The 13110-nt window shown below is 41.7% G+C and overlaps 1 protein-coding gene across 1 annotated transcript; it reads right to left on the bottom strand.

The window, feature by feature from the left end:
* Nucleotides 1-4214: 4214 nt before the first annotated feature.
* Nucleotides 4215-12589, bottom strand: phox2a (paired like homeobox 2A; the record flags this gene model as incomplete). The annotated part of the gene is made up of 4 exons (XM_080732353.1): nt 4215-4709; nt 4960-4998; nt 9664-9851; nt 12361-12589. The coding sequence occupies 4 exons, from the start codon at nt 12587-12589 to the stop codon at nt 4215-4217; spliced, it is 951 nt and encodes a 316-aa protein (XP_080588479.1).
* Between the last annotated feature and the right edge of the window lie 521 nt (nt 12590-13110).

Genomic DNA, 13110 nt, shown 5'->3' with positions numbered 1-13110 from the left:
TATGAGGTGTAAGAATCCAGACCATAACTTCCATAATGTAGTTTTATGAGGTGTAAGAATCCAGACCATAACTTCCATAATGTAGTTTTATGAGGTGTAAGAATCCAGACCATAACTTCCATAATGTAGTTTTATGTGGTTTAAGAATCCAGACCATAACTTCCATAATGTAGTTTTATGTGGTTTAAGAATCCAGACCATAACTTCCATAATGTAGTTTTATGTGGTTTAAGAATCCAGACCATAACTTCCATAATGTAGTTTTATGTGGTTTAAGAATCCAGACCATAACTTCCATAATGTAGTTTTATGTGGTTTAAGAATCCAGACCATAACTACCATAATGTAGTTTTATGTGGTTTAAGAATCCAGACCATAACTTCCATAATGTAGTTTTATGTGGTTTAAGAATCCAGACCATAACTTCCATAATGTAGTTTTATGAGGTTTAAGAATCCAGACCATAACTTCCATAATGTAGTTTTATGAGGTTTAAGAATCCAGACCATAACTTCCATAATGTAGTTTTATGAGGTTTAAGAATCCAGACCATAACTTCCATAATGTAGTTTTATGAGGTTTAAGAATCCAGACCATAACTTCCATAATGTAGTTTTATGTGGTTTAAGAATGCAGACCATAACTTCCATAATGTAGTTTTATGAGGTGTAAGAATCCAGACCATAACTTCCATAATGTAGTTTTATTAGACTGAATATGCAGGATATTACTATAACTTATCATTCATTCTCTAGAGGTCACCTCCGTTCATCATTTAATGGGCATGGTGGACCACTCTCCAATTAATTAAATCATTAAAGCAATGTCAAAGAAACAAAAGGGAAAGCAATTCTATCTATTTATATTACTAATTACAGAATAGATTTTTCAAGTCACAAGATTTTATGTTGCAGTTAAAAAACAAAACGATATTCCCTCAGTTGTCAGTTGGTCGCCGACAAAATGAAAATATCAATAAATACACATCCTTGCTGTTCAATTAGATATCCAGGGCAAAAAACCTCTTCTTGTCCTTTTTTTTCTTTTCTTTTTCTTTCAATCTCTTGGGATGAAATCACAATTAATTAATTACAGGCCGTCATCATGATACACAAGCAACAGTTCAAGGCAGTAGAAACAATTTTTGTTGCACGGTTGTGCAAGAGTCAACGGTAACAAAATCAACGTGAAAATGGCGGTAGGAAATTGGGAGATTTTGTCAACAACTATATTCTGCACTGCTTTTCTGTTAATAGACCACGTAACATGCATGATTCCCAAGACATTTCCACCAGGGGACACTTAAGGAAATCTTGGCTCTTGCTTTAGAGAACCCCATCCCATAATGCCATGGGAGTGCGGGACAGGGCGGATGTGTAGAGTGGGACCGGGGCAACGGGTGTGGACGGTGTGGGACCTGGGAAGGTGTTATGACTGTGATGTAACAGTCTAACACAATACATAATGATGAATACATTATTACACCACTAAGGCCAGATTTCTGCTACGTTGTAGCCGAAAAGATCCAATCCCACGATGCCTTGTGAGCTTGTGAATCTACTGTTTTCGGGGCATGTATCCATCGCAGCATGAATTCGTTTTTTTTTTTTTTTTTTTTTTGATCAGCGATTGGGGTGGATTTGGGTGCGTTTAACCGCTTGAACCTGTAGCGGGGGCAAACATTCCTGGGGCAAACATTTTGACAGATCCACAATCCACAATGCATCACAATGGCAACGCATTGTGAGCTTATAGACTGGCTATTTTCGGTTCTCCAGTATTGCCTTTTTTATGCTAAGTTGTGTGTGGTATCAAACCCTGAAAATAGCCGACCTCCAAGCTCACGCGTTGTGAGCTATTTTCAATATTTTCACCAAAAGGCCCTTTTAGAAATTTAAGACCCTGCCTCTCTAACTTGCTGCCGTCTATTCTGAAGTGCCCACCGTTTAGTACGTTTGGGGGTCGAGACATCAAGGGGTTGAGATGAGGATGGAAGCAACCTTATCGAACGGGGATACACTGTCAAATCCTGAAGATAATTGAGCTCTGAGAGTCTTCCAATGGAACCAAATGGACCCCGTCGGGGTCATTCAGTAAGTTAAGTGCCCGTAAGTGCCTGTAAGTTAAATGAACATTCAGGATTTTACAGTGTAGACCAGTGGTTCTCAATCTTTTCACCCCCAAAATAATCATATTTTAACTGGGGACCCCCACCCTGATGAGCACTAAGAGTTGAGGCATTACATTTTGTGTAACTAGGTTCTATTGTGAAAACAAAAAAATATTTTCACAATTTCAATTTGACAGTTTGGCCAATGTTTAATTTCTCATTTTAGAGGTATTACAAAGTGTTTCAATTGTCACTTTAGAAATGTGCAGATACCCTCGATACACTTAAACGTTGTTGGTTTGTTTACTGTTGAGAGAGAAAACAATGTTGCACATAAAACCAATCATCTGGGGACCTCCCAAAATAATTTGGCGACCCCCCTGGGGACCCCGACCAACAGGTTGAGAACCACTGGTGTAGACTATAGCCTACTATTTGGGGAGAGGGGGTGGGGCACAGACAGGACAGAGAAATGGCAAGCGCGGGGTGGGGGAGGGGTGTATAGAAAAGGACTTCATACAGTAAAGAGAGGATGCATGACTGGGGAAGGAAATGGACAGCTCAGGGAGGGAGGGGTCTTGGAGGTCTAATTGGATTTGGGGGGTGGGGGGGGTGCCCTGTTCTGTATGGCAAGCGGGGTCCCTTCTGAGGGGGGGGGGGGGGGGCTTAGAGGAAGTTGTGCTTGCAGCATGGTAACAGTGTGGTGTTTTGTCTCGCCCCGTGTTTAGATTTCTGCTTTAAGACATTCCTGGTCGACGCTCCGCGGGTCTGCAACTGTCTCTATGGCTGGACAACTCTCTGTGTGTGTGTGTGTGTGTGTGTGTGTGTGTGTGTGTGTGTGTGTGTGTGTGTGTGTGTGTGTGTGTGTGTGTGTGGGGGGGGGGGGTGTGAGAACGCATGGATGCTGGAGGGTCTGTCTGGGTCTTTGTCATTGAGGTCGTTCGCAGTAACGTACACGCCGCATAGGCCGACCGGTCAAACACACAAATTTCAACACTTATTATGGACAGTTTCGGTCGGGTCATCGATAAAGGGCCAGTAGACAGAGAGTTACGCAGACGAGACATTTCAGGTCTCTCGTTTCTTGTTTCATATAGGGTTTTAGTCGGAGTTGAGGCCGTCCGTCGACATACAAACTGGTTTGTGACGGTGGCTCGGCGGAGAGCTTCAGTCGGAAGAGGAACGGTGGCAAACAGGATCAATGTTCCCGGTTAGATGTGAGGTGTGGCACCCATGGCCTGTTGCATGTTCATTTAATCCACTGCTTCTCAAAGTGGGGGGTCCGGGTTACACCTATAGGGTCCTTGAGGGGGGCTCCTGGGGGTCCCCAGCAAAACGAGGAACAGTTTAAACAAGTATGGCCTATTTTATTTACTGGCTATTCAACAAGAGACGGTCTATAAGCTCAAATGTTTGAGAGCCACTGATTTAATCCACTCTGTATGAAAACTGTCCACGATGTCCCGTATCATGTCACCAACGGGGCCTTCCAGGAGTTTGATGTGACAGTTGCTGTTTCAATCATAGAGCAGAGGCCAAAACCAGGGACCTCACTGAACTAATCCCAGCGAGCACATCAGGACCTGGACCAATCATTGAAGTCTCGAATGGGGCCAGATCACAGCCAATATGGGGATGATCTTGACGTCATTACCAAGAAGTCATATGGACCTTTTTGTTTGACAGGATTATTGTTATTGTTTGTAATGTTAGTTGAAATATGATATAAGGTTGTATTCTGGGACATATCTGACTAGTTATGATATGTATCTGGCCTAGAATATCACCTGATTTCAACCAACATAAATCCTGTCAAACAAAAAAAAGTCCATATGACGTCCTGGTAATGACGTCAAGATCATGCCCATATGGGCTGTGATCTGGCCCCAATCGAGACGTCACTGATTGGTCCAGGTCCTGACCGTGCTTGCTGGGAACAGGGGAACTAAAACGGAGACTTCAGGGTTATAATCGTGAATGAGCTCCTCTCTTTACAACTGACGACAGAAACGTTCGCCTCCGTCCGTCCGTCCGTCCGTCCGTCCGTCCGTCCCCGGCCTTGGGGTGGGGATGGGGGATGGGGGATGGGGGATGGGCTGTGTCTTCAGAAGAGGTTCGTCTTGAGCACGGGGTTGGGCTTTCTGTGGAAGGAGGAGAGGACGCCGGCGAAGGGCCCGGTCATGCTGTCCGCCGGCTGCCAGGCCTTCAGGATCTCCTGGGTGTGGACGGCGGGCTGGGCCATGGCCGGGTTGGAGGGCCCCAGGCTGGGCCAGCTGGGCGGCTTGAGGCCCTGGAGCACCGGGGAGCCGCTGGAGGCGTTGTTGAGGTTGTAACTGCTGCTGTTGACGGGCGGTGCGGGGCTGGGGCTCAGGCTGGCGGGGCTGCCCATGTTGCCGTTGGCCGAGCCAGGCAGCGAGGCGGTGCTGTCGGGGGTGGGGCTGCAGGTGGACTCCTTGGACTCGTCGTCGTCCGAGGAGGAGCCTCGCCCCTCGCCTCCGTTCTTCTTGCCACCGTTGTTGCCGTTGTTGTTGTTGTTGGAGCCGCCGGTGCCGCCGCCGCCCGAACCGTTGCTGCCAGACTTGGCGTTGGCTGCCCGCTCCTCCACATTCAAGAAAAAGAATTATAATGAAATATAAAATACATTTAGAATAAAGTAAATGAAATGAATCCAATTTAAATCAATTAAATGTGTTTTAAATAAAGGTAAAATGATGTTTGGATTGGAATGACGGGTAAGTGGGAGACAATTGGGGATTGTGCAGAATATGGGGGGAGAAGAATAATTTATTATCTGGATGTATAGAAGAATAAGCACACACACACGCACAGAGTTTACTAACTTGGCATACCTGCTTACGGAACTTGGCCCGTCTGTTCTGAAACCACACCTGCGTTCCACAGAGAGAGAGAGAGAGAGAGAGAGAGAGAACATAATACATTATGTCAACTAAAAACGTGTTAAAGTAAAAAAAAAAATACATCCATAATATATTCAAAATATTAGAATCTTTGTATTTTTTGGGTACACCTCTCCATTCCGACACCCTGCTATTCTGAAGATTAACTTCCATTTTTCAGATTTTCTTCCCCCCCCCCCCCCCCCCCAATTACCGGTAATGGGGGCCCACTTGCAACATCCTCACGGCTTGTGGGCCTCAGCCCACAGCTGAATAGATTAGGAGACTGGGTTTCCCGTCCGGGGAGGACATACAATACAAGTTGTGGATTTCAGCTTTGATTGGAATATTTCAACATGAAGCCAAATATATAAATTGATTGCGTTCATTGCACTCACACAGGGATAAATGAATTAGCTGAAGGAGAAAAGATCATTTAACTTGATGCTTCAACAAGATCCATTAGGGGCTGTAATTGAAATACAACAGAGCAGAGAATGGAGATGAAAGGAACGTAACTTGATTTGCTCTCTATCGACACTGAACTGACACTGTCTGGAATTAATCAAATACATTATCGTTGTGCTTACGTAAAGTGTGGAGCGATTTTACACAATGTGATTATTATGCACGTTGTTTCTTCCCGTGGGATGGTCCCACAATGTCAGTGGTGGGAAGTAACATTTACTCAAGTACTGTACTTGAGTACAATTTTACTATTACTTTACTTGTGTAGTTCAATTGTTTGCAAGTTTACTATGAAAACAGGCACATCTTGTCCGCGTATCTCTGTCGGTCTGTCTGTCTGTCTGTCTGTCTGTCTGTCTGTCTGTCTGTCTGTCTGTCTGTCTGAAGGTCACGCCTGACACTGTGGTTCCCCTGACACAGGTGATATCACAGGTGACATCACCTATATAAAAGTCCATATATGGGTATTCCCCAGACTCCCTTTATGCCCATATATGAAGATCCCTGATGTCATCGATATACATCACTGGCCAGATGGCCAAGACATGGAGGGATCTCCATGTATGGGCATAAAAGGAATTGTATGTTGTGATGTCATGGGAACCACTCTAACGAATCCCCTTTATGCCCATATATGGAGATCCCTGATGTCATCAATATTAAGACCCTATCTAACAGGACTTCATATGGCCCATATATGGAGGAAGACAGCCCATATCTGTGTGACTGGTTCAGACAGGGATCTCCATGTATGGGCATAAAAGGGATGTACTATATACAGTACAGTACATGGATCTCCATATATGGGTACCAGGGGTCTGCATATAACTGGAACAGATATACATCATACAAGAATTGTCACAACCTCGACCTTTAGGGTGAAGGTTGCGTGTCGCCCTGAGGCGTCTTACTAGTTACTAACTTTTGAAGTAACATAACTTAAAGCTATACTTGTAGAGTATTGTGGTATTGCTACTTACTAATCTGAGTAGCCCATTTCTTACACCACTAAGTAAAACCATCAGTGTTAATTTAACCCCTTAAAGCCTGGGTATATTGTGGGGGAAAAGCTTTCAATACAATACACTATAATGTATTATATCTGTGATTATAATACACTATAAAGTATTAATGTATGATAACTATAATACACTATAATAGATTATAATAGTGGTTATAACACAATAGAATCTATTATCATGTACAGTATTACAACTATATCCTGGTGGTCTAAATGAAAAGTCAGTGAGTGATCCAGTCATTATGAAGTGTTTGGCCCTGTTTGGCCTAGCTCAGACCTACTCTAGATTGGATACTTTTTAGTACCATGTTTAGTACCACTTTCACAAGACTCTACCCAGGTAGAGTTAGTGGAAAACATGGCACAAGTGGGCGGTGTGGAGTGGTGTGGTGTAGGTTGGGTATCGTTGGCGATACTTTTAATGGTATCGATTCAATGACGTCAATACTATCGGTATCGGTTCACGTAAAAACTAACGATACCTTGTTTCGATACTTTTGAATGCACCCCTAGCCGGTCGCATCTGTAACAGTTGGGCTACTGAGAGTTTAATGACTGCTTTAGTAGGCTACACTCGTTACTGTGAAAATAGCCGACAATAGCCTATAATGTTTATTATCTATCTATAAATGCGAGAAGTCTCTGCGTGTGTGTGTGTCTGTCTGCGTGTCTGTAATCCGCGTATCTCGAGAACCGTTCGTCCCACCGGCTTCAGATTCGGCACGCGCGTTCCCCGCCGCGGCACGGAGTGCAGTGCCGGGCCTCGACACGACCCGACGCGCGGTTTTCCCTAACCGGCGCGAAACGTTCGGAATCTCCTTAGTTATGATAATGATCCAACGAATATAAAATAGCCCATAGAAAAAGGCAAATAATAATTACAATAATAATAATAAATAAAAAGTATCGAAAATGGTATCGAAAAAGGTATCGTATCGATTCCCAGGTATCGAATAAGGTATCGTATCGATTAAAAGGTGAACGATACCCATCCCTAGTGTTGGGCCATGTCAGTGGAAAAGGGGCTAAATTGATACCAATATTTGTGTACTTTTTTTTTACTAGTAAAAGTACAATAGTTGCCTCTGAGATCTAATGGAGTAGATTAGAAGCAAAAGTACTGATTGGAAATACTACAGTAAAGTAAAAAAGAATACCTCGAAATTAAGTACAGTACTTGAGTAAAATGTACTTATAGTTACTTTACACCAGTGGTTTTCAACCAGTGGTCCGGGGAACACCAGGTGGTCCCCAGCTAATGATGGAGAGTTGGAAACAAAATGGACCCTTATGGATCTTTAAAGGACACTTTGTTTTTTACAACAAGGGTTCATATTTTAGATTGTAATTAGAGAAAAGTGAGTGTTAATTTTTTTTCATTTGCTTCGTTCTATTGTTTTATCACGTTTACCATGCTAAAATGTGGGGCATGCGTACGCATGGGGGCATGCGTACAAGTGGCTAAATATGTATTTTTAGACACACTAAGCCAGCAGTTTCTTTACTGCTATTTACAGTAACACTTCTAGCCCCCATAAGTCACATTCAACCACAAAAGGTTGCGTTGTATCTTGGGAATGGGCTTATTATGTGTAAAATGACATATTTAGCCTCTTGTACACATGCCCCCACCACTGAAATAAGAATTTCTAAAACAATAGAAAGAACTAAATGAAATAGTTTTAACACTCATCTTTTATATTCTTTGATTACAATCTAAAATATGAACCCTTGTTGTAAAAAAACTAAAGTTGTCCTTTAACTCTCGATCTTTAACAATCTTTAACAATCATTTAACTCAAATGATTCTTAATCATCTGCATTACTTATAATTTACAAGAAGTCTACACAATTAGAGAATGTATAAGAATTGTTATATTGAACAACGTTTTGCCTGGTATCTCTCCTAACAATACATCATGGAGCTGTGGACAACATCTTACGCAACGACAACAAAATATTCTTATCTTGGGGTCCGAGAGGCTAAATGTCATCAAATGGTGGTCCCTGGCCTAAAATGCCCAATGAATAATGGACCTTGATATGAGAAAAGGTTGAAAACCACTGAACTGTTAGAGGCCTACTTTGCATGAATTGAGGAAAAAAAGGGACCCCAAAAGCTTCCTTGTGGTCTTTCTCCTTTTTAGTTGACCTTGTTCTATGCAAAATTCCAATAAAGTATTCATTCAATCAATCAATCAATCAATCAATCAATCAATCAATCAATCAATTAATCAATCAAACAAACAAATAAATAAATGTAACCTACTTCTTCAAATAAATTCACAGACTATATCTGCATTGATTCTGTTATTAAATTACTTAATTAAATAGCTACAATGCCAATTAGAACAAAATGGTCGCTTTCACAAGGTATTATATTCTCCACAACATGTGTGGTTTATTCCCCGGTTCAGTAGGTCAGCACAGGTGCAATGTATTATTGTTAATTAGCAGCAGCACATTTTTTCCAAGCATGGCAGTCAGTTGTTTAGACTACTTGTGCCTGCGGTATAAAATAATACTATCAACTGATAGTAGGCTAATCATCATCATGCTAAGTTATGGCAACATGGTGTCTTGCACGCGCGCCTTCGACACCAGTCATGTTGCCATACCTTAGCTTTTGCTGAACTGACGCCACTGCAATCAATCAATCAATCAATCAACCAACCAACCAACCAATCAAAATGTCTCTCTCACTTGCAGGGGCGTCACACCAAATTCTGGGCCCTGGGTACAAGGATTCACTGCGGGCCCCCCATGAATGTTAACTATTGAAAAATAGCAGATATACAAGCTCGCAGCGCCGCACTCGGTGAAAAATTGCGAAAATGTGTGCAAGAAACCTATGTCAAGGACCCCCAAGATGATATGTATTTGGCCACGGACCCCCATCTTAAAATATTTAGTTCCAGGGACACCCCCAGAAGCAAAATTTGAGTTAGAAATGTTCGCTTAAAAAAATACATATATTCAAAGATTTTCACACATTTTCACAACTTTTCAAAAAGAGCAGATCTAAAAGCTCGAGCTTGTATATCTGCTATTTTTCAATAGCTAAAGTATAACATAATTAAGGCCCCTCCTCCACCTTGGGCCCTATAGTAACTCAGTCCCACTTTCCTACCCCAGTGTGTGATGCCCATCATGCCCCTGCTGCTCACCTGTACCCGGGCCTCCGTCAGGTCTATCTTGAGCGCCAGCTCCTCTCTGGTGTAGATGTCAGGGTAGTGCGTCTCGGCGAACACGCGCTCCAGCTCCTTGAGCTGCGAGCTGGTGAACGTGGTTCTGATGCGCCGCTGCTTGCGCTTCTCGTTCAGACCCGACGGGTCCGAGAAGAACTTGTAGGGAACTGTGGAAGAAGAACACAATGTTAGAAATGTTAGATAGATAAACCGGGTTATTTTAGAAACGGAACAACTGGTTAAATATAGGCTTAAAATGTGTAACGAATTGTATTAATTGTTTTATTAATTGCTTCAGTAGCCTATAGGACTAATATAGGTCTATCATTTTGGTCAGAAATGCACTTAAAACATGTATTTAAAAATCTCATATATAACGCTAGTTGGGTTCATTTGGTCCTTTATCTTGTATTTATTGAATTAATTGATTGATAATTAATTAATTGAATTTCAGAGAAAATAAAGTGGTACTTAGGCCTATTACTTCTAGTAGCCTAACTAAAACAAATCGTGTAATAATTGGATATAATTTCAGTGATTGATATATTTAATAATTGGATATAATTTTAGTGATTTATATATAGATAGATTAAAAAAAACATTTTAAACTTTATGTAGGCCTATGTGGGATATTTTGTATTTGATTGTAAAGCATGTAAACATAAATGCATGGTTTAATTCATATAGCCTATTATATTCAAAATAATCAACTGAAATAAGCGTTCTGAGTGTGTGTTAAGCATCTCCGTCTCCGGTGGAAGTGCGCGTAATGGGGTAATTCGATTAAAATTAATAAAAAACAAACAAATTTTAATTTGCAACAAAAAAAACAAAGGAACATTTTAAATAGCCTATAATTGTATTACCCATAAGAGGGTAATCTTAGTATAATTTGTATATGTTCAAAAAACATTTTAGCGTGAAGCAAATAATAGTGTGGATTTAATAAGAGATATATCTTTTATAAAATGTCAAATGCATTTATTTTTGACGATTATACAAATAGCTAGTCTCAAACATCAGTCCTTTGAGCCTAATCAGTCTCACTGTATCAATCACACCATCACGAGGTGTGTGTTTATGCAATATGATTAAACTGAAGAAGAAAAAATCAGACACCAAGAGTTTGAATTTATTGATTGTTAAAAAAAACTCCTTTAAGTCTTTCATTGGTTATTATTTAAAGGCAGCCTATATTGTATGTGTTTAAATGAATTATAGCTATTGAAAAATAGCAGATATACAAGCTCACAGCGCGGCACTCGTGCCGCGCAGCGAGCTTGTAGATCTGCTATTTTTGAAAAGTTGTGAAAATGTGTGAAAATCTTTGAATATATGTATTTTTTAAGTGAACATTTCTAACTCGAATTTTGCTTCTGGGGGTCCCTGGAACTAGATATTTTGAGATGGGGGTCCGTGACCAAATACATATCATAGGCCACTGTACAGGGCCTATACTTCATCATTACATTACTGCGTTTAACTTATCAATCTTCAGACGGATAGCATCGCTGCGATTTACTTGACAGATAATTTAATTGAGTCATGAAAGATTATTCTCCCCTTTCGATACATTTTGCGGTAATTTAATTCCCATCGACACTGACAACTAAAATGCATGTTATCACTAAATCAATTAGAGGCACTTGAACGACGGGCCCCGGGAACCAAAAAATATAAATGGACTAATGGGCTATTAAATAATAAACAATTAGGCCTACTATAGCTATATTCAAGATCTTATATTGGGCATTTAGCATTTCATTGAACGAACAGAGAGAAGAGAGATTGCAAACACTGTAATACGAAGAAGAAAATGCAAGTGATCTGCTTGAGGGGGTTCCAGGTGGTCCCCAGCTAAAATGATGGAGAGTTGGTAACCAAATGGACCCTTATAGATCCGTAACTATTGTCTTGAGAGAGTAAAATGAAAGCATTTTGCTTTCATTTTAGTTCCATCAATGTATTTTCTGCATTACTCAATTTACAAGACATCCACACAATTGGACAATGTAGAAGAATTGTTATTTTGACCTTATTAAATAAATCTATAGCAGTGGTTCTCAAAGTAGATTTTAGGGACTCTCTATAGGTTCCTTTATGGGGGTCTAAATTGAGCCTTATTAATAGGTCTGTAAGTTTGACAGAGTACAAATGGAACCAAATTGTCCATTTGGTTCCATTTGTACACTGTCAAAGTTAAGTTCACCCCCAACACGACTTTTTTTCTATTGATTACTCACGCCATGGAGACTTGAGTTCAATAATATTTTTTTGTATTTGTCGCATTCCTAAGGCAAAAAAAAAAAAAAAAAAAAAAAACATTATATCAAATGTAACACCATTGATTCTGGATGGGGACCCAGATGTATTCGGGTCCCCGTCCGGAATCATTTATTGTATAAATTGTACATTTATCTTGTTGTCTTAGGAATGCGACAAAAAAATCTAAAAAATATTATTGAACTAAAGTCTCCCTGGCGTGAGTAATCAATAGGAAAACATTTTGGGGGTGAACTACTCCTTGAAGGGGAGACCTACACATTTCAAAGTTTGAGAACCACTGATCTATAGAAATGTGATGAAGACCGCGACGGTAAAACAGATCTTAAAACCGAATGCTTGCATAGAATCGAATGGAATCGAATGAATCGAACGGAGCGGTGCGGTGCGAACCTGTGGAGTAGGGCGTGGGCTGGTGCTCGCGCAGGGCGCCCAGCGTGCAGCTGGCCGTGCTGAGGGGCGTGCACGCCGGGTTGGAGAAGGGCCCCGAGCGCATGGGGTTGTACTGGAACGAGCTGGCCGCCTGGCTGCACGACGAGCTGAAGTCGGCGTAGGCCGACGCCTCCATCGCCGCCATGCACGAGTCGTAGGAGTTCAGGTAGGAGTAATCCATCTTAAACATGTATACAGCTTAGAGCCCGTGGAGGAGACTGTAGGCCGGGGGGACAGTTCAGCTTAGAGCCCGTGGAGGAGACTGTAGGCCGGGGGGACAGTTCAGCTTAGAGCCCGTGGAGGAGACTGTAGGCCGGGGGGACAGTTCAGCTTAGAGCCCGTGGAGGAGACTGCTGGCCGGGGGGACAGTTCAGCTTAGAGCCCGTGGAGGAGACTGCAGGCCGGGGTTCAACACAAACAGCCTGGGTTTCTTCTTCTGGTGGTTATCCTCCTCCTCCCCAAGGACCGCTGGATGATGTGCGTCCCCCGTGCGGCTTTTGGTGACTTTCTTGTTCGTCTTTATCCTTGTATCGGTGAACTGTACAGCCTACTATCCTTTTTAGTCAGTATTTGACCTTGTATCGGTGAACTGTGTAGCCTACTGTCCTGTAATCTTTCCTATGCAAACTTCTAGTAAAGCATTCAACCAATAAACCAATCACACAGTCAGTCGGCTCTTGTTTCTCGCTTTCTTGGGAGAGAGAGAGAAAA

The sequence above is a fragment of the Nannobrachium achirus genome (genome assembly GCF_963921795.1).
Source record: "Nannobrachium achirus genome assembly, chromosome: 8".
In the NCBI taxonomy this organism is placed as follows: Eukaryota; Metazoa; Chordata; class Actinopteri; order Myctophiformes; family Myctophidae; genus Nannobrachium; species Nannobrachium achirus.
This window is presented reverse-complemented; position numbering and strand designations above follow the sequence as displayed.